Source organism: Zingiber officinale, chromosome 9B (genome assembly GCF_018446385.1).
Source record: "Zingiber officinale cultivar Zhangliang chromosome 9B, Zo_v1.1, whole genome shotgun sequence".
NCBI classification, from domain to species: domain Eukaryota; kingdom Viridiplantae; phylum Streptophyta; class Magnoliopsida; order Zingiberales; family Zingiberaceae; genus Zingiber; species Zingiber officinale.
Window position 1 is genome coordinate 52619931 of NC_056003.1, and position 23374 is coordinate 52643304.

The 23374-nt window shown below is 35.6% G+C and overlaps 1 protein-coding gene across 1 annotated transcript in view; it reads right to left on the reverse strand.

The window, feature by feature from the left end:
- Positions 1–3959: 3959 nt before the first annotated feature.
- Positions 3960–23374, reverse strand: part of LOC122023010 (dentin sialophosphoprotein-like) — a 33222-nt gene continuing 13807 nt past the window's right edge. Inside the window, exons 7-13 of the mRNA XM_042581111.1 lie at positions 22857–22925; positions 22701–22789; positions 6369–8486; positions 5626–5703; positions 5366–5477; positions 4807–4857; positions 3960–4689 (exon numbers count right to left, since the gene is read on the reverse strand). Of these exons, the coding sequence (XP_042437045.1) occupies positions 4639–4689; positions 4807–4857; positions 5366–5477; positions 5626–5703; positions 6369–8486; positions 22701–22789; positions 22857–22925 (2568 nt within the window). The 3' untranslated portion in view covers positions 3960–4638. The remainder of the gene's footprint in view (positions 4690–4806; positions 4858–5365; positions 5478–5625; positions 5704–6368; positions 8487–22700; positions 22790–22856; positions 22926–23374) is intronic.

The window sequence follows — 23374 nt, forward strand, 5'->3', positions numbered from 1 at the left end:
TACGAACCCCACTCTTGGCTCTATCAGACTCACACAGGGCTCTGTTTCCCGTCCTCTCTCGATCGGCTTCCACCGATCGGACAAACTCTCTATGATCCCCACTCTCGGCTCTACCAGACTAACACAGGGCTCTGCTCCTTGTGCTCTCCCAATCGACTTTCGCCAATCCGATAGGCTCTGTATGGGCCCCACTTTTGGCTCTGCTAAACCCCCACGAGGCTCTGCTTCTCGTCCTCTCCAGATTGACTTTCGCCAATCAAACAGGCTCTATAGGAGCCTCACTCCAAGCATTGTCGAACCCCCATGGGGCTCACCTCCCCGTCCTCTACTGATTGACTTCCGCTGATCGAACAAGCTCTCTACGAGCCCTACTTCCGGCATTGTTTGACCCGCAAGGGGCTTTGCTCCCGGTCCTCTCCCAATTGGCTTCTGCCGATCGAGCAGACACTCTACCAGCCCCACTCCCAACTCTGCTGAACTCACACGGAGCTCTACTCCTCGTCCTCTCCCGGTTGGTTTCCACCGATCGGACAGGCTCTCTACAGGCCCCACTCCCGACTTTGCCGGATCCACACGGAGCTTGGCTTCCTATTTTCTCTCGATCGATTCCTGCCAAGCAAACTGATTGTAAAAGAACCAACACTAGCTTACTGGGTCGCGCATAGAACTCTACTCCCTCTCCTCTAGGGATATCAACACAGCCCATTTAGGCCTCATAAAAGAGTGGGCTCTCTACAAGGTGCTCATCCTTTAGCTAACAGCCCAATAGGCCTCCCGGCCCGTGACCCCATTTCATCGTTAATATAGCACATGAGTTTGTCAAAGAGACAAAAGATAGTATTGTCTACAGATACACAATATACCCTCCCAATACTAGCAATGTGACTATCGGATACCGTGTAAACATGATGATGAGAGAAGTTGACTGATAATAGGATAATGTCTTATTAAATATGGAAATTATGAGAGACATTATAAAAGGAGGTCATTCTCTGTTGGTACAAGTACGTGCACATATAGTGAGGCATTCTCTTACTTTTTTTATTTTGTACCACTACTTTGCTATCATTATTTTCTGACTTAGATCATCAGAATAGCTACACCAAATAGCCTTCTAGTCCGCCCACTGACTATTTTTCGTCTCCCCTTTGTAGTATTCAGAGATGATTACTGAAGTTCTTTAGCTTAAAGTTTTCTTCATAGTCAACTTTCACTCAACTCACCGACAGGCCAGGGCTCCCTGCTTCCAAATGGAATCAAGTTATGGCTTATTCAAGGTCAACCAATAGGAGTTCATGCCTAAACTCGACCCTCTTAAGAGGGAGATTAAACATAGATGCATGCCCGATGACATAAAGACAATACACAAATCTAAACTAATTATGGAGGTAGATCTTTTTGTGATATGTATATATTCATAACATAATGTATTTATCTTATTTAAAATTTAATCCTCTTATTATTCTTGTGAAATTAAAAAAAAACACAAATCTGAAATATATATATATATATATATATATATATATATATATCACGTGGCACATGCAGGTTTGGACAGCTAGATAATAAAATAAAATGAATGAAGGAGATGGTTGATACTTGATAGGTTAACAAGGTTTTGTTCCTTGAATAAATCTATGAGAAATGTATTTTACTCCCCCTTTTAAGAGTATAATTTTGATGGAATAAAATGAAAAGTGATAGGACCTGGCTTGATGAACTTGATAATTTATTGTATTTCCTTTTTTAATTTAATTTTTTGATAAAGTATGAGAGATTGCACATTTATAAGGCAAGCCCACCTTTGAGGTTTTTAAACTGGTTTAATAACATAATTGAATTAAGTCAACTTAAAATGAATTAAATATTTAAAATAATTATTTTGACTTAATTTATTTTTTTATGAATTTAAATATTATCAAATTCTTAATTTATATTTAGCTTGAGCTTGATTCGTTTAAATATTATTGAATTCTCAATTCAACTTATTTAATTGTTTAAAATTTTTACTTTAATTGACGATTAAGTTTGATAATTTAAATTTGTTTGTTTATTTTAAAAATAATAATTTTAGTAAATTGATAAGAGTTTTATTAATAAATATTGTTCACAAATATTGTTCCCAAATATTGTTCATAAATATTATTTATAAATATTTTTCATGAATATTAACGAACTAAACACACACACACACACATATATATATATATATATATATATATATATATATATATATATTCAAATTTATTTATTTAGTTTAACAAATTATTTAGTATTATTTATTTAATTGATTTTGTTTATATTGAACGAACAAAAATAAGTTATTATTAAATTGAACACCAAATTTATTCACAAACATTCAATTAATTTACAATTATATTTGAGATGATGCTTATCTCCCTACGGGCATAACCAATTTGATACTCGAATAATAAAATTATCATAGAGAGTAAGATTCAAATCTCATGAAATTCATTCGATAGAGAATAAATTCCACCCATGACCCATTTAGAATTTTAAGTTGTCTCACACATGTCCAAACAATCAGTGCATATCAGGTAATTTTGAGAGCAGGGACAAGGAAAAAGCTGCAATGGGTCATTCATATCCATGGACAAGACATTTTTAAAATAATAATAATAATATTTTTTTTTAATTTGTTTTTACATAGAACAATGATGTATATGACATCTTAGGGCCTTTCTGATTTAAGCTCAACTTTAGAAGCAGTAGGACCTCCATTGGTGTTTTTTCTTATTTTAAATTTTAATTTTATGTTTTTCTTTAAAATTTCTCAAAATTAAATGCAATCTTAAGTTTCATTTTTCCACGTAACAAACCTTGAGTGAAAATATAAACACAAATCAATTTAAAAAATAACTTGTAAAATTAATTGTAAATAAAAATTATGAACTATTCATCAAACTTAAAAATAAATATACAAATAAACAAAAAAAAATCTAAAATATATATATAAGTTTATAATATTAGACACACTAATTAACTAAAATTTCAAACAATTAAAAGCTCAGTAATATCTAGACAAGTCAAGCTAGAATTAAGCTCGAACTCAAAAAAAAAATTATAAATTTAAACAACGTGATTAACATACCAAACAATACAAATCTATTTAATAAATAACATATAAAATTAATTGTAAATGAAAATTATGAAATACTGCTCCATAAGCTCATGAACCATTTCTTATCAATCTTAAAAATAAATATACAAATAAAAAAATCACATAAAAGCAGATAAGTTTGTAATATTAAACACACTAATTAACCAAAGTTTTAAAATGTAAAAACTTCAAACAATAGACACACTCAGATTAAAAGCTCAATAATATCTAAACAAATCAAACTATAGTCAAGCTTGACTCAAAAAAAAAAAAAAAAAAAAAAAGAAATAAAGCAACTTGAACAACCGTTTGGTTTGGTTAATTTTGAACTCAGCTCAACTTAACTTGATTACCATACCAAACAATTGTAATCGACACAAGGCTTAATTTAGCTTAACTAATTTACAGTCATATGGCTTGCCATGGGCACCTATGCCGGTAGCCATCTCTACAACCAAACCAAAGTAACAGTTGAGTCCTAGGGAATCTTAGAAGAAAACATAATATCACAGAATTGAATGGCCATTAGTGCTTAACTCATCTCAACTTGAACAACCGTTTTAGCAACTTAACTTGATTACCATACCAAACAATTCTGATCGACACAAAGCTTAATTTAGCTTAACTAATTTACAATCCTATGGCTTGCATGAAGTAATCTTAGGGTTGTGCTCATGTCAATACCATGGGCGGGTATGACTGTAGCCATCTCTACGACCAAACCAATGTGACAGTTGGGTCCTAGGTAATATTAGAAGAAAACATACATAATTGAATGGCCATTAGTGCTTGGGACATGGAAAACCAATTCTCCAACAACAGAATTACATCTGGATGATTATCGCTTAGACATAAATAAGAACCATAGAAACATATCATAATTTACAGGTGGTCGAAACCAAAATTAGCTCATCAGAAATTTACTGACAAGATAAACAACTAATTTCAATCAACAAGTGTATATCCGCAAAACTCCAGCTAAAGCCACAGACATGGCAATTATCATCTTATAGTAAAAGAATATACAAAAGTGTTTGAGACGACCAACCTGACTGTGTACCCTTGGGAGCTGCTGCTACTTGAGTTCTTCACAGAGCATTACTCCACATTTTGCATTCACCAAACGGATGCATTTAGGGCTCCAAGTTAATGTAAATCAACATCTGTATGTAGTGCCAAGCAATAATCTGCATATTGTCAAAGTTAATTGTCTGATCAAACGTCTGTCCTTTGGAGCTCATCTGTCCTTGGGAGCTCATAATCTTGAGAATATAAGGTGATTGTGGTAGGCGGCAACGTAGACTCATCGGAAAATTATTGTTTTCAACTCATTGTCAGTATGCTGGCAGTGCAACTCTTAATTACCAAACCAATGTAGCTTCAAACTTTATCATGCAATGATAGAGTACACCAAGCAACTTATGGTTCCAGGGACTCAGCACATATCTAACTGCTCGATGCAATGCAGAATAGACACTCGACTCAAAACATATATCAAGTCTTATGCAAATAAACATTCATTCGTCCCCATAGTCCTTTGCAAAGATCTTGATTCTCTGTTTGAGATTCTGCACAAATTCACAAGAGTTTAGGGGCGGAAAACTGTTTTGATCTTAGAGATAGATGGGATGGAGGAACAGAGAATGTCAAATGAACGGATGCCTTAATCAATGGTAAAATCGCACCTTCAGTTCTTCATGAAGCAATGTGAAGACCCTTTTCATCTGTTTGTTCCTCTGAAATATCAAAGGCCAGAACAAATTTAGTGCTAAACCACACCATTTCTAAAGAAAAAAACACATTTATTCCTTGTCGTTACAAACTAGCAAGAGTTACATTAGTAATACAAGGTAGAAAGCTAGATAAAAATCAATAGATCAATTTATATGGACATCCATTAGCCACTCCATATGCAAATAGCAGACTTGAGAAAAAGATCTTAAAGAGCCTTCCATAAGACTAACCAAACCAACAAATGTGCAGCATGACAACAGAATCCCTTCTCCCACAAACAAATTCAAGATTTCATTAAGCATGATACTACAAGATTGGCATAGATTATGTTGGGATTCAATGCTTATTGTGGTTTCTAGCATTCTGTCATCTTGACCAACAACTAAAAGCATTGATTTTTCTTAACTGTTAACAAAGCAAAGATCATGATTAAGCATAATTTCTTTCAGAAATATTTGACAACTTCTCAAATTATACAAACAGGAAATTGACAAAGTACAAGAAATCTACCTCACAATAATGGTGATACATATCTCTCAACTTCTCAACAAGATTATTATATTGCTTTCTATCTTGTTCTTTAGCAAATTCAAGGTCATTGCCAATTTGAAAGAACTGATTCCTGCATTACAAAAAAACACAACATAAAAATGAAAGCATTCATTCCACAGAAGCTTTGCTCATAATGGACAATTAAGAGAATTTCAGGATACTTAAGCAGTTCCTTAGACAAAGTTTACTATGAAGTGGATAGTTATGAACCACAGTACCTAATTTTCTCCAAGTTCTTATACAAGTAGCAGTATACTTCGTATTTCTCTTGGAACTCCTGGACATAAAGCTCATACCTGCTTCAATTTATTAGTCAAGAAAGAAAGAATTTAAAAGCAGCAAATAGATGAGTGCAACCGGGATAAATAAAACTAATATATAAATTATTAAAAGAATGCAACCTCATGTCAAGGTAAATATGATGGAATGCAAAATATTAAAATATTTACTCTAACAAGGACAAGAAGACTGAATTTTCCATCTTTATTTCCTAAATTGGAAAATAACATCAACAGTAACAAAAGATCTTGACTTCAACTATCTTCACATTCCGATGTCAGACACTTCCCATTATTTTAAACACCTAAATGAACATTTTTCCTTAAAAAAAATCATCCTATTTTTAGACATTTATTAGCCACAGAGTAAGCAACCAAACACACTCATATCTATGGAGAATCTGAAACTACACGTAAAATTACTGTGACCCTCATTAAGTCAAGAAACCTGATATCTAAATCAGCTCCAATTTAAGTATAGAGTAAAAATTGTAGCTCTGTAAGTAAGAATTTATGTGGATGAAAGGAAGTATAAATTTTGCATGCATGGAATAAGATGCTGATTTTTTATAGTAGATGTCTATTACTTTCAATTTGCACATACAGCAAATGAGATGCTAATTCTAACATAATTACTATAATTGTTGATTTCATTACTTAAAGCTACAATAGCAAGAACTTACTGTGAAAAGTCCTTTATTGGGCCCTTGAGTTCTGGTTCAACTTTGTCATATTTTGAATAATTTGAATTATCATCGTCAGATGAAGAATCCCTCATATTCCTGTCATCATTCATCATCAGAGCATTTCTCTTACTTTGTTCTGAGGCACTTGATTTCTGCTGTCTCTCACCATTCAAGTGACAAGTCAGGCCACCATTCTTGTTATCAGGCTGTGAGAACATGCTAGCACGAATTTTTTTGGAAGCATTTGTAAAATTTTCCTGATCAATTCTGTGGCCCATTCGCTTTCCATTTCTTGCAGCTGTTTCTGCAGGAACATCCCAGTAAGGAACCTCAGAATCACTGTTATCCAATCTTGGCAATTCATGGTTGAGGATAGTTGCTCGTGGTTGAGGCTTTCCAGACTCAGCTGAATCAGAAAAACGCTCTGTAGGTTCTCTTCTTTGAAGCACACGATTCCCTTGACCTGCACCTTTAGGACTTGGTGATGGCTTCTTTGAACCAGAAAAGGTATTCATCATAGCTCTTCCCTTGTTGATTTCAAAGTCTGAATTAGTCATACCTCTTCCCTTGCTTATTTCTAAATCTGCACCATCATTAGTACTAGCTTTGTTATCCAATGTCTTGAAAGAACCTATTCTATCCAGTTGTCTCTTAACCTCCACAGACTCTTCAGCAAGCCCTGGAATCTCACGAAATTCACCCAATTCCAGATCTGAAATCTCTCTTCTGAGCGAAGGTCCCTTGGTGCCTGAACTTATAAACTTTTCAGCCGCAGAAGTTTGCTTACCAAATTGTCCGTTCGTCACACCTTTTGGAAGGTTTCTCTCCCTTGTATCCTTGACACCACTTCTTGTATCCTTCTGCACTTTTACCTTTAAGTTAGATAGGTTTTCACAGGAATGGAAATTCTTATCCATGTTATCTCTACCAACTTCAACATATCTGTTTCCAATTTTTTCAGTGGCTCTGATAAGTTTTTCTTTTAAATCTGAACCTTTCTTCTTACTGAGTTCTCCAATTTCTTTACCAGGATGATCAACATCTAAAGCAGAAGCAAAATCAGGACTTGGACTCACACTACCCAAGTTTTCAGTTGCAGCAATTCTTCCATAGTTATCTGTATTCTTTCCACCCTGCAAAATATCATCTAACGGCATTGAATTATAACCATTAGGCTTGGAGCCTTCGGGGGATTCATGCTGCATATTATCAAATAAATTAGCAACTTCTAATTTTCTCAAAGACATTGCTTCAGCAGAGCTTGCAGTTTTTGCCCTTTTACCACTTCCTGTTCTCCCTTCAGAGTTTTGTGAATTGATAGTCTTTCTGGTCTTATGTTTGGTAAATTTTCCACTATTGTCTGATAGATCATGATGAGGCCTGTCTTTCATGATGGTTTTCCTGTCATTGTTGCTTGACTTAAGGATTGGGTCATTTACATTATCAAAGGAATAATCACCAAATGACATTTGCTGCTTTTGCAATTGCTTTCCATCATAATGTGAAGTAGAGATTCCTTTAGCAGAGATATGAATATTTTCAGCTGCTTCAGGATTTTCAAAGAGTTCAATGTTCCTATGAGGAGAGCAATCACTAGGATTGACTGCTTCATTCATCTCATCCATTCTATTAAGTTCATTCAAATCAAAAGGTATTGAAACTTCAGCTTCTTGATCAATTCTAATCTCGTTTTTCTCATGATCATCTTCAGTCACTGCTTTATGCACATCCATCTCTCTTTCATTGTCACTAGAAATTATATCAACATCAACATCAGATACCTCCTTGCTGCTGGAATCATCACTGTCACTGTCAGAACTGCTAGCCTTACTTTGACTACCACTGTCACTTCCACTGCCACTGCTCTCACTCTCACTGTCGCTATCACTTCCGCTTTCACTGGAGCTGCATGCTCGACCTTGACTATCATTGTCAGCCTTGACATGTTCGAGAAAGAGCTCCTGAGCACTTCCTACCATGTCAGGATTCCCAATGATATCTAGTTCTTCTTCCAGATTCATATCTGGACTTTGTTGTTCAATTTTCTCATTTGAGAATTTCTCTTCATGGACTACCTCTACGGCCAAGGTCTTGTCATGTGGGGTGTTAGGAGAGCTGCAAATGAATGGGAAATTTTTGGTGTAAGTAGCTAAAAGATAAGAAATTACACAGGATTGCCAAGTGTATTATAAGGGAATTTTCTTGGAGTAACAAAAGAAAAGACAATGAACCGTTATATAGAATAAGTAAGAACGACGTACACCACAAGGTACAAAAGGTCAAGTATGGAGCATAAAATTCTCAATTTAGAGCCTGTATATTGCCACAAACTAGAACCTGTATATCCACAATTATAAAGATTCCCAGAAGATGACTAAGCATACAGTACAACTGCTATTCACAATATGAGACCTGAATATTGCCACAGTGCATGACCGGCATCAGTATGTTTTCCTAGTGTCTCAAAACTCATGATCATAAAGGCATGGACAATCAGGACACAAGGGTGACATGAATAATGAAGGAAATATCGCATGATCTGGTGCGTAGGCAAATGCTTTCTATTGGAAATACATTAAAAAGAAGCACCACTAACCATTTGGAAGAAGGGATCACTGAGAATCATGTTTGAAAAATCAAAACATGAAGGTTACAATAAAGAGTAATCATGACCGCTTAGATTAAAATGTAATGATAACCGTAAAATTAACCATGTTTCGTGGAAAATAATAAGAAAAAGGTTAAATAGCAAAGGTGTTGAGATACAAGTAAGATTACCAGGAGCAACAAAAAAAAATAATATGTAAACATTTGTTAACAATTAGAATTAGGTGTATCCTCTCAATAGAGGATTAATCCAATGAGATAAAATAAGATTAGATGTTGTAAATGTTGATGCAAGAAGTACCAAATCATCGAACCCAAGTTTTGATAAAGGGTTCAAAGTTAAGGGTTATTGTGGTTCTAATAAATCTGAATGAGTGTGCAGGAAAGTCCTAAGTGAGCTTAGGCAAGGTAAAATTCCTAATAAATACTAGGCAGGTGGAAAGCCCTAGTTGCGGCTAGGCAAGAAAGTCCTGGTTCAAGAGATTGGGCAGAAGTCTTAGCAAGTCGAAAACATCAGCCGAAAAATCCTGCTAGTCGAGGACAGTAGGTGAAAAACCTGTAGGTCGTGGACACCAGACAGAAGACTAGATTAGTCGTGGACAGGTCGGGGATTGAACATCTAGCGGAAAGTCTTTAAGTCCAAGATACTGAACAAAAGTCCAAACGATCTGAGGACCGATTTGGCATCAAGTAAACTCTCCTGAGAAGAGTAGGTAAGGATGCGTTCCCAATTGAGGGAACGGTAGGCATCAGATCGACCTACAGTTTCACGGGAAATTCAAAAGTCAGAACTAGACAGTCCCTAAACTGTCAAATTATCTTTATTTTGACTGTACTAACTCTTTGAACAGGAAATATTATTTGTGTTCGACTAACATTGGTTGCAGGAGCAAAATTGAGTTGGCCGAAGCCCTCTGCGTTTGAGGCGCGGAGACACCTCCTGTGTGATGGAGGCGCATCGGCGCAGAGATGCCTCCGCGCAGATCCAATTCGAGGATAGACTCTGCTTCAACACTTGTCGTGTGGACTCGAGGCGCCTCCATCCAAACGGAGGTGCCTCCGATCAGATTAGAACCGGGCTTTTCGACGCTAATCCAGATTAAGCTAGAGACGCCTCCATTTGCTTGGAGGCACCTCAGTTCACCTATATAAGCACACTGTAGAACAGTGTTTGAATGCAACATTTCAAGCGACAACTTCTATGTTCAAACGCCCACCGCGCTACTCTGACTTCTGACTACAACGCTGCGACACTACTCCGACAACTGCGCTCTACATCGAATTTTCATACTGTCGGTATAATTTATATTACGCAAACTTGTAATCATTTTTTATAAGGTCTTTGTAATCATCGAATTATTAGTGAATTACCCAATGAAAGTGATCATCGATCGCGGGCCTTCGACTAGGAATCGTCATAGACTCCGAACCAAGTAAAACCAAAAGTGCTAGTTTTTTCTTATTTCCGCTGCTTTTATTACTCTTGAGTATTTTTATGAAAAATGTGAAAAAGCCACGAGTGTTATTCACCCCCCCTTTAGCGCGCTTTCGATCTTACAATTGTGTATCAGAGCGGGACCGCTCTGAATCGGTGTAATCATCGTTTGAGTAAATTTTTTCGTGGTATTTTTAAGTTTTTCGGAGTCGATCAGAATCGGTGCTATCACCCTTTCCGATCAAAAATTTTTTTAATCGAGTTTTACGTTTCTAGAAGTTGATGTCATACCACTTGAGCCATTTTTCACCTTTTCTTCTCTCACACTACTAATCCAATTGTCTTGGTACATTTGTCATGTCATTTTTTTTTTGTGAGCATTTTTTTTTAAATGGTCCATCAAGAAGGTTATAGTATCGCTTGCCCGCCTCTTTCCTCCAGTGAGGATTTCGGCTACTGGAATATCCGAATGGACTACTACTTGAAGACAAAGTGGAAATGTGGATCATCATTCAAACAAGGTTTGCATTACCACTCGATAGTGAAATGCGAGAACTAGACCCGCATATAATGAAAAAGGTCAAGACCGACGACAAGCCACTCAAACTCTCTAATACGGCCTGACCAAAGAGGAACTGAATTGAGTCGGTCCGTTCATAAGTACAAAGGACCTATGGGAAAAACTAATCAAATTACACGAGGGGACTTCCAATACAAACGTAATTAAACGCTACTTAATTTTAAATAAATTATATAATATTAAAATGTAGGATGATGAATCGGCGAGTCAATTACACACTCGGATCTAAGACTTGCTCAACGGTCTCCACGCGATCGGACAAAAGGTGGAGAACCGCGACATTATAAGGTATGAGTTAAACGCTTTTTCGAGGAATACTTTATGGGCATCGATGGTAGATGCGTACAAAGTTTTCAAGGATCTTTCATTGATTAAATTAGATAATTTATTTTCGGAATTTGAATTACACGAACAGACTAATGCACTTCCGGTGGAAAAAGGTATTACTTTGGTTGCAGGTACAAGTAATACGAAGGAATCAAATAACAAGTACCGAACCGAACCCGAGTCTGAAGGAGAATCGGATTCAGAAGACAACAACGAAATCATTGCCAAGCTCGTGAACCTGGTTCGAAAATTGTACGAAACAAGAAGGGGTTCACCAAACGAGAGATCAAGAAGGTGATTCAAACGAAGACGCAATTGAGTCCAAATACGAGCACAAAGGCCAAGTCAAAAGTCACCTATTACGGATGTAACAAGAAAGGACACCTCAAGTCAAACTGTCTGAATTTGAAGGAAGTCAAGAAGCAATGGAAAAAGAAGGCGCTACAAGCAATATGGGATGAGTCTTCAGAAGACTCCAACGAAGAACACAAGCAAGCAAGCTTCCTCGCACTTCAGGCCCGAGAACGAGTTGCCGAAATCGAGTCCAAAAACAAATCAGAAGCCAAGTCCGAGCAAAGCCACATATCTGTATCCTTTTTCGAATGACCAAAAAACACTGTAAGTTCTCCTCTAGTAGATAAGTTGTATGATTTAATAAATTATTTGATGCACAAGTTAGTCAAATCCAATGTCCGAGTCAAGTCACTCCAAAAGGAGGTAACAACTCTTAAGGAAAAGACTAACCCAAGTCCTTTGAACAAGCCAATTTAAATTGAAACTTCAACTCAAGTCCAACAACTTGCAAAAAAAATTCCAATTCGAAAACTCAAGTTAAAGAACTTAAGGACACGTTGGGACTATTCACTTTGGGTTCCAATAACCTTGATCTAATTCTTGGAAAACAAAAGGTCATATACAACCGATCTGGACTCGAATACAAGGCCAAACATCGATTCAGATCTTGTCTTTAGTAAATCGAACCAATAGAAATCTAGTGCATGGGTCTCCAAGTCTATCTTGGCTAATCAAGTTGGACTTAATCAATATTGGATCTCCAAGGATCAAATATATTACCTTGATAGACCTTATCAAGGGTATGATTCAAGGGGAGTCATAGGGATGTAAATGAACCAAACGGTTCGCGAGCTAGTCGGGGCTCGATTCGATAAAAAACTTGTTCGAGTTCGTTCGTTTATCTTATCGAGTCAAGCTCGATCTCGATTTCAAGCTCGACAGTGTTATCGAGCCAAGCTCGAACTTAAGGATATTCAGCTCGCGAACATATCCGTTTAGAGGCTCGCGAGCTCGGGCTCGAGCTCGACCCGTTTAAAGGGCTTGAGCTCGCTTAAAACGAGCTTGGCTCGCGAACATGTGTTGAGTTTATATTATTTTAGTTGTTAGGTTGGTTAAATCTTCATTCAGATGAGTTTTTGAGCTCGCTTAATGAGCCTACAAAACGAGCTCTAAAACGAGCCAAAAAATGAGCCTGAGCTCGCTTAACGAGTTAAGCTCGTTAACTATGATAATCGAGCTAATAACGAGCCAAACTCGAACTATTCGCGAGCTTGGTAATTCCAAAACGAGTTGAGCTCGAGCCTTGTGATAAAAGTTCGATTCGAGCTCAAGCCGAGCTCGAGCCCAAATATAACTTAAACGAGTCGAACTCGAGCATAATATTGTTCGGCTCGATTCGGCTCGTTTACATTCCTAGGAAGCCAATAGAAAGATCATCTTTATTATTAGATAGATTTGCTTGATTTACTGCTTTCCTTATTTCTGCCTAGATTAGGATGGTTAGATAAGGACTTAGGCTTAATTGACACTTGACTAATTAGATCAAGCATTTTTAGAAAGAAAGTTAAATATGTAATTTCCTTAAAAGATTTTGTCTAGAAGTGGACATTGCTCCAATACACAAGAAGGCTCTGTGCCTCGTTATAGCCTGGAAGCAGATTATCAAAATGGATATTTAACCGACTAACTGTTAAATATAAGTCTAACTCAAATATAAAGGATTTCAAATTAAATCAATAAAAATAAAATTAATAATCATCTCACAACATACATAAGAATCCCTATTTAAAAATTTAGAAAAATGTGAGATGTGGATTTAGGTTAAAATTAAGAATTAACTTAACTTAAACTTGACTCAACTCAAACAAACTCAAACTTAACTTAACTCTAACATACTCAAACTTAACTCAAATATACTCAAACTTAACTCAAACATAATCAAACCTAACTCAAACTTAATTAAATCTAGTAACATATCCATCTCACACAAAACACATAGGAGTAACAAGATTGATCATCTAGATTGGGTGAGATGGAACATAAAGAGTTGAAATCAATCAATCTATCTTATAATCTATTTAAATTGGATCCAAATCAAATACTTAATGTGTAGAAATATAATGATTTGAACCAATGAATGTTAGATAGTGGATGTTACAGACACATGACTGGAGACAGATTGAAGTTTACCAAACTAAAACTCAAGAACTTAGGATCAGTTGCATTTGACAATAACAGAAAACTTAAGGTGATCGGAATAAGTAATATTGAACTGAGTTCCGATTTCATTATTCGAAAAGTTTTATTAGTTGATAAATTTAAGTTTAATTTACTTAGCATAAGTCAACTATGTGATTCTGAATATCTAGTAACATTCTCAAACTCTGAATGTGTAATTAAGAATATCAAAAATTTTAAAATTATAGTTAAGGGAATTAGGAAAAATAATATTTACACAATTAACCTATCAACCTCCTCACTCAAGTGTCTATTGACACAACAAGAAGAAACCAAGTTCTGGCACAGAAAATTAGGTCATACTCACATAAGACTCATATCTAAAATGTGTCATAATGGTTTAGTTAGAGGTCTATCAAAAATTAAGAAATTTAGAAAATATAATCTAATACTTGTCAACAAGGAAAATAAACCAAATCAACCCACAAACCAAGAAACCTAAATCAAATCAACTCAATACTTGAGCTCCTACATTTAGACCTTTTTGATTCACACGAAGCTAAGTCACTAAGCGGAAACCAATATTGCTTAGTAATAATCGATGACTACTCAAGATTTATATGAGTAAAATTTTTAAAAACCAAAGATGAAACCTTTGAAATTTTTAACAATTTCTGCAAATTAATAGAAAATGAAAAAGGTATAAAAATTAAAAGAATAAGCGATCATGGGGGGAATTTGAAAACCATAAATTTACCAAATTTTGTCAAATAAATGGATATCACCATAAATTTTCATGTCCTAGAATCCCTCAATAAAATGGACTAGTGGAAAGAAAAAATAGGGCATTACAAGAAGCCGCTAGAACCATGTCAACTGAAGATAACTTAAGTAATCAATTTTGAGCGAAGGCAATAAATACAGCATATTATATTCAAAATAGAATTTTGAAATATATTATAGTAAAATACCCAACCTAAATTATCTAAAAGTATTTGGATATAAAGTACACTTATTAAACACTAAAAATTACTTAGATAAATTTACATCTAAAACAACAACTAATATTTTCGGTACTCCACAACTAGTAGGGCATATAAAGTCTACAATAAAAGCACCCTAAAAGTTGAAGAAACAACCAATGTAATCTTTGATGAAGAAAGTAATCCATCTAACTTAATTGATGTAAATAATAATCGAAATACTAGAAACATAGAAGATGATGAAATTAGACCTGACTCAAGTGAATCAAATGAACCAATTGCTAACTCTAACATAAGAACACCTAGGGTAAGATCCAACCACCCAGTTGACAAAATTTTGGGTGTCCCAAACTTAGGAGTTCGAACTCGATCATCCTATAGAAATTTAAATCAAATAGCCATTATCTCCAAGATTGAACCCAGGACTATAGAAGAAACCGTAACTGGCCCGGATTGGACAATTGCAATGCAAGAAGAACTAGCTCAATATGAAAAAAAAACAATTCTGGAAACTAGTATCTAAACCTAAAAATAAATCCATAATTGATACAAAATGGGCCTTTAAAAATAAACTAGACGACAAAGGAGAAATTGTGAGAAATAAAGCCCGACTAATAGCTAAGGGGTTCAGCCAAGTAGAAGGGCTAGACCATAAGGAAACATATCCACCTGTAGCTAGACTTGAATCCATTAGGATGCTGCTAGCTTATGCAGTACATAAGGGATTCAAGTTATTTTAAATGAACGTTAAGTCTGCATTCCTTGACGGATTCATAAAAAAGAAGTTTATGCAAATCAACCACCAAGATTTGAGGACCTAGACCACCCAAATTATGTCCTTAGGTTAAAGAAAACATTATATGGATTAAAACAAGCTCCTAAGGCTTGATATTATTTGTGCAATCGACCTCCAAGGTTTTAATATCTGACAAATATATTTAAGTATGTTTAACAGAGCTTGCTCATGGAAAGTCCTAGTCATGGCTAGGCAAGGGTGGGAAGTCAACCAAGTGACTAGCCCTAACTGCGGTTAGGCAAGGGAAGTCCTAGTTGTAGGCTAGGCAAGGGAAATCTCGGTATATCGTGGAAGCCAGGTGGATTCAATAGGTCTGGAGGACCTGATCCCTGAGTAGCCGAATACTGATGCAAGGAAAATCTCGGTAGATCGTGGAAGCCAGGTGGATAGGTCTGGAGGACCTTATCCCTGGGTAGCCGAATACTGAGTCTTGGTGAGCGAAGCCAGGTGGAGAAAACCCTAAGGGGTGGTAACCTTAGGTTCTGGTAAGTGAAGTCAGATGGTAAAAATCCTAAGGGGAGATAATCTTAGGTAGCGAGAAGTCTTAGAGGAGTAAACTCCAAGCAAGGTTGATCAGACGACCGGACCAGCGGATCTTGGTGATTCTAAGTTTAGTTTTACCATAGCAATCTGTATTACTATTATTGCTGCTGGCTAATTTAGTATTGCAGGAAAGGCCTTAGTGAATCAGGTGATCAGACACTGAGCAGAGAAAGTTCAAACAAGTTTGGGGGACCAATGTTTGGCAGGTAAGTTGAGGTAAGCAACTGGAGGAGCGATAGTAAGGTCGTGTTCCTGAAAGGAATAACCTAAGGTCGCTGATCCAACTGAAAAAACCGGGAAGGTTTCCAAGTTGAGATCAAGACAGTTGAACTGTCTATTATTATTACTCATGCATTTATTATTACTGTGCTAATATCTGTTTTGTAGGATTATTGTCTAACATTGTTTTGCAGGTTCAGCCTGATCGGTCGATCGAACCAGATGATCGGTCGACCGAACAAGGTCAACTCAGAGCAGGTACAAGTTCAGACTAAAATAGAGTTCGATCATAGCTTAATCGGTCGACCGAACCATATGATCGATCGACCGAACCCTGATGACTCAGCACACTTCAGATCGATCAGAAACAGAAGGAAAGCATGCTGATCGATTGACCGAACACATGGATCGGTCGACCGAACGATCATCACATTAAAGCACAGTAAGTGTGAATCTAGGAAAATCTCGACGAACAGAGAAGGATCATGTTCGGTCGACCGAACCCTTAATGATTAGTTAATGCCGAAGATCGAATCAGCATCATATCTCAGCAAAGATGGAAGGGAGCTAGTTCGGTCGACCGAACCCAGGGATTGGTCGACCGAACGTCGACGGTTCTTATAAAAGAGAGCTCGAGGTCCAAGGCTGAGTAATGCTGTTTGGTTCGAAATTAATCACTGTGCAAGATTCTGTTGATCATGCTACTACTCTACAACTCGCAAGCTACTCCATCCAGAAGTGCCGACCAAGCTTCGTCTTTTATTATTGTCGGTATATTTATTTAATCTTGCATTGTACTTAAACTCTTACAAGATAATAGGGTGTTACTATCTTGCATATTGTACACACTACTTCTTTCCGAGGTTTTCGGAAAGAAGAGTTTTAGTGGATTGCTCATCGGTGCGGTTAACGATCGCGGACCTTGGAGTAGGAGTCGACCTAGGCTTCGAACCAAGTAACCGAACTGAGTATTTTAATTTCCGCTGTATATTCTGATTGTCCTTAAAATATGAAAAGAAAAGTTTTAAATGTGCGATATTCACCCCCCTCTATCGCACTCTTTCGATCCAACATATATGAAAGATTATCAACATACCTAATATCTAAAGAGTTTAACCAAGTCCAAATTGACTCAACCTTATTTGTTAAAACCTTAGAAAAAGATATCGTTATAGCCCAAATTCATATAGATGATATTATTTTTAGCTCAACCAATACAAATTTCTTATAACAATTCATTAAATTAATGGAAAATTAATTTGAAATGAATTTAGTAGGTGAATTTAATTTTTTTCTTAGGCTTACAAATTAAACAAACCAAAAAGGGTATTTTTGTCTATCAAACAAAATATGCTAATTAATTAAAAAAATTAGAATGAAAAATTCTAAAAATATTAATACCCCAATGGCAACTAATGTAAAAATCGATTCGGACTCAGAAAGCAAACAAATACTTAAAGTATTATAGAAGTGCAATAGGGAGTATGTTATATTTAACTGCAAGTCGACCTGATATTTTATTTGTAGTTAGTATGTGTGTCAAATACTAATAATGTGCAAAAGAATCACATTTAACAAATATAAATAGAATAGGACTAGCACATTTGACTTAGTTGGGTACTTTGACTCAGACTATGCTGGGTGTAAACTAGATAGAAAAAGTACAAGTGGCAGCTACCAATTTCTAGGCCAATGCCCAGTAAGATGGTACAATAGAAAGCAACATTGTATTGCCTTATCCACTATTGAAGTAGAGTACATAGCTATCACTATTGAAGTAGAGTACATAGCTATAGAGGAACGTGTAACTCAAATTTTATGAATGATTCACACTTTAAAAATTATCAATTAGAATATAAAAATACAAAAGTCTCAATTAATAACATAAGTTCAATCAACTTAACAAAAAAATCCAATACACCATTCAAGAACTAAACACATAGAAGTCAAACATCACTTTGTAAGGGATCATGTAGTTACTATGTTGAGTCTAAGTCAAATCTAGCAGTTATCTTCACTAAACCCTTACCTGAATTTGAGTTCAGTACCCTTAGAAGACAGTTAAGAATGTGCATCATAAAATAGGTTGCTTTAAAACTTATTTTTAAGTTTCTAATTTCTGCTTTAAAAATATGTTTTTCAAAATTTCTAGTTTTTAGAATTAATATATTTTCAACTTTAAACCCTGTCTTTCCAAAATCAATGTTTACAAATTGAGCTATGGACTTAGACTAGGTTTTTCCCTAGAAAGCATGAACCAATAGAGTTAAGCAACCAGCATCTCACAAGCACACTAGGACCAAGGTTTAAAATTTCGACCCGTGCCGAGGTTTCGGTCCGGGACCGAAATGGTTTGGTTTCAGTACCATATCGTACCGATATAGTTTCGGTATTTTTTAAATATAAAATATATTAATTAAAAACTAACATATTTAACATAAATATTTAAAAAATAAACAAGATAAAAAATAATCTTTTTAAAAAAAAAAGATATGAAAATAGATAAATAAAAATTTTATTATAATTTTTAAATTAAAATAAATAAAATATAAAATTAATTAGATAATTTTATTAAGGGTTTAATAAAGTCTCTTTAGATTATCTCCACCATAACTAAGAGTTGATTAAAAAAATTAACCTAAGTTTAATTATAAAAAATTTGAAATCCGACACCACTCGCGAGCCCACACAACTTCGGTGCTGTCGCAGGGTTGCGCGACCAGCCATGGCCACGGGGATTGCATGACTCCTTGGGCGCGACCACATTGGTCGTGTGACCCCTCTTGATCGCATGATGCCTCCACGGCGACAACAGAAGGGGGTTATGCGACCTCTCCGCTACTGTTGTAGGGTCGAGCGACCCCTACCACGGGGTCACGCAACACGTCGCACTTGTCGTGGGTCTGGTGCTGGGGTCATGCCGATGTCAGTCGCCGAGCGGAACGAGATGTCTCGCCCGTTTCAACCGTTTCGGCACGGCACTTTAAACCATGACTAGGACTACCTTGCTTGGGATTGAAAATACTTATAATGGTGCGAGATGTTTAGGACCTTGTTTGGACTTCAGAATGCTTATGTCAGTGCATTAACATAAATCTAGACAAAAAATACCAATGTAAATTGATCAAGTTAAGTCATCTTTCTTAGTCAAACTAGATGAATTACTTACTTAACTTGACTAACCAAGTAAACACCACTATCTTCTGATAGCTAGCTAGTAACTAAGGGTTAGACATTTCTTTTAAGAAAAGTAGATGATTATTTTAAATATTTTCTTAATAAAAATTACTTTGATTTTTGCATGCTTGGACTCTAGGGTTATATTCATTACATAATTTATCAAATTTTTTTTCCTTAAACAAAATAATTTTTTAAGCACTTATATCTCTAAATTGTTTAAATCCCTTTTCAATTAAGGCATTAATTGAGGGGGAGTTCTTTACATTTCTTTTACAAATTATTTTTGATATATGTCAAAAGGGGAGAACAAGATTAAAAGTTAAATTAAGATTAAAATGCTAGATTAAACGCTAAGTTTTTTGTCTTTCTAAACCTAAATTAAGTTTTTTTCAAATATAGTTTTTGAAATCTAAGTACAAATATAGTTTTTGAAACCTAAGTACTTTCTTAAAGTAAGTTTTTTCAAAAGCTAAGTACTCTTTTAAGTTAAGCTTTTTTAAAAGGGGGCTAAGGTTTTAAAAAGTAAGGAGAAAAAGAAAATTAAAGTTCTTAAAAAAAAAAACTAAGTTCTTTTTCAAAAGCAAAGTTTTTTTTTTTAAATTAAGTATTAAAAAGCTTAAGTATTTTTAGAATAGAAGATTTTAAAAGTTTGATGATTTTCAATGATTTTCAAAAAATTTCAAAGTTAAGTGTTACTTTTTAGGGGAGCTTAAAGTTAAAATATTTGTTTGGAAAAATCTTGAAAAGCGTTTTGTTTCTATACTTAGAAATTTTAACTTTGAAAAAAAAAGCAATTGAAAATTTTTACTTGTATAGGTCTTTAGTTATTCTTAACTAGTAATGTTTTACTTAACTTTGAATTATGTTGTTATAATCAAAAAGGGGGAGATTGTTGGTGCAGAAAAAATCAAATGATCGAACCTAAGTTTTGATAATGGCAAAGGGTTAAAAGTTAAAGGTTATTGTGGTTCTAATAAATTTGACTGAGTGTGCAGGAAAGTTCTAAATGAGCTTAGGCAAGATAAAAGTTTAAGTGAATACTAGGCAGGTGGAAATCCCTAGTTGCGGCTAGGCAAGGAAGTCCTTGACCGAAAAACTGGGCAGAAGTCATAGCAGGTTGAGAACATCGGATGGAAAATCCTACTAGTCGAAGACAGTAGGTGAAAGACCTGGAGGTCGCGAACACGAGGTGGAAGACTAGACAGATCGAGGATCGGACGTCCAGCAAAAAGTCTTAAAGTCTTAGATGCTGAGCAAAAGTCCAAATGGTCTGGAGAATCAAGTAAACTCTCTTGAGAGTAGGTGAGGACGTGCTCCCCGTTGAGGGAACAGTTGGGATCGATTCAACTTAGGGTTTCACGGAAAATCCAAAAGTCAGAACCAGACGATCCCTAAATTGTCAAATTATCTTTATTTTGACTATGCTAACTCTTTAGTGCAGGAAATATTATGTGTTCGACTAACATTGGTTGCAGGAGCAAAATTGAGTTGATCGAAGCCCTCTGTGTTTGAGGCGCGGAGGTGCCTCCTTGTGTGATGGAAGCGCCTCGGTGCAGAAAGTGCGGAGGTGCCTCTGTTCGAGGAAGCGCCTCCGCACAAATCAGATTCAAGGATAGACTCTGCTTCGCCTGTTGCGTGGAACTCAAGGCACCTCCATTTGGATGGAGCACCTCTAGTCAGATAAGAACTGAGTTTTTCGACGTTGATCCAGATTGAGCTAGAGATGCCTCCAATTGCTTAGAGGCACCTCAGTTCACCTATATAAGCACAGTGTCGAACAATGCTCCAGTGCAACACTTCAAGCAACAACTTTTACGCTCAAATGCTCGCCACGCTACTCGGGTTTTCAACTACAACGTTGTGATGTTGCTCTGACAACTGTGCTCTATATCGAATTTTCATACTGTTGGTATAATTTATATTACGCAACCTTATAATCATTTTTTGTAAGTTCTTTGTAATAATCGAATTGTTAGTGAATTGCCCTATGAAAATGATCGTCGATCGCGGGCCTCAGAGTATGAGTCGTCACAAACTTCGAACCAAGTAAAACCAAAAGTGTTAATTTTTTCTTATTTCCGCTGTTTTTATTACTCCAAGTATTTTTACGAAAAACATAAAAAAGCCACAAGCGCTATTACCCCCTCCCCTCCCCTCGCGCGCTTTCGATCCTATAGTAAATATTATTTGAAGAACAAGAGAAGGTGCAATTAGATCAAAGAAGATATAGCTAGATGTTTACATCAAGTATAAAACGTGGTGCTAAGACTAGGGGGAGGCAAACCAAAGAAGATTTTGTTTGAAACAATAAAATGAAAATTGGATGGCCATAGATGTTTTTATACATCACTAAAAGTTTCATATAATCAACTCTAAAGTAGTTGAACCTTATCGTCAGTTGGTGTTGCTGCTTAACCAAACCCCCTTTCAGATATTTTCAAAATGTGATAAAATTGCAGGGAGAAAAACTTATCATTAGTTGCAGTTTTTATTCAATATCAACATTATAAGATACTGATAATGATAAGGAAATTGGCGTTATTATCCAACAATCATGAAATGAAAACCTTTCCTTAAAGGAAGATTATTGCAAGAGCCACATGGAAACTTCCAAAATAGATTAAACATTATACTGAACCTAATCTAGTTTGACAAACTTTGTTGATTGTGAACCAATGAGTTTTGAAGCAACACAGTTCTCATTTAGCTTTCCATTAGTTGCCAAAAAAGGAAAACCGCAAAGAAAGGCATGTTTGTTATTTCTTCACTAAATTATTACTTGAGAATACAATGATAATAGTCTCTTTAAGTAAATTCACAACATGAAATCAGTCTGTCAAACGATAGAAAATGGTGATCCCAATATAAAAGGAAATTTCATCAAGAAACAAACTCGAGTCTACAAAAAAAAAAGCAATTGAACAGAAGATTGACGACTATGCTTCAAAAAAGGGGTTTCTTAGTTCATAGATCCTTAAGATGACGCGGTTGCTTCAAAAGATCCATCACTAAATTGTGATTCTTTTTTACCTTTTCTTTGTGAATTATAAACTATTTGTAACCCAAACTAGTGAAAGATCAAAATTTTCCATTAATATTGTATTTTAATTAATAGACCCATGATTGTTAATGAAGCAAACAAGTAACCAAAGAATCAATTGATTGCAAAACAATTTATGAGATTTACCTCCCAGAGTTAGGTGCTTGTAGATTGATGCTTTCCAACTCCATTCCAGATTTCAAAAAGTACCTCCCTGGAGCTTGAAAAGTTGCAATCTGTAGAAAAAGGTGACATAACAAGTAGTTCGTAGATGTAAATGCCTGTGTAGACAATTGATCTTACATCTTTTATGATGCCTTCAAACTTCTTAGAAGAGGTTGACAGTCTCTCTCCCACTGCTTTCTCCAAAGCCTGGAAATCAAATTATCCAAATAAGATACTCAATGTCCAATGAGAGGAATTTAATATGCTGTCTAAATTTAAAATAATAAAACAAAAAACTAAAATAGCTTCAGTAAAGCATTTTTTAAGAAAGAACAGCTCAGTGCACGAACATCCCACCAATGCGAGTGGGAAGGATCAAACATTGGTTTATTGTATGCAACCTTAACTTGCATTTTGCTCAAGGTCACATAGCAGCAACGTTACCATTGCTGCCAAAGCTCCCCTTCTAGTAAAGCATTTAAACAAAAAAAAGAAAAAGAATGATTTGTGTATGATTTTAATTGACTTTAAAAAAGTTATGATAAGATCAATTGTTGTGGTGGGGTAAGAACGAAATGTCAAATTGTATTATGCAATAAAGAACATGTGCTAAGTAGCCACTGATGTTAAAGTTACTAGGAGAATTGCTAATGATT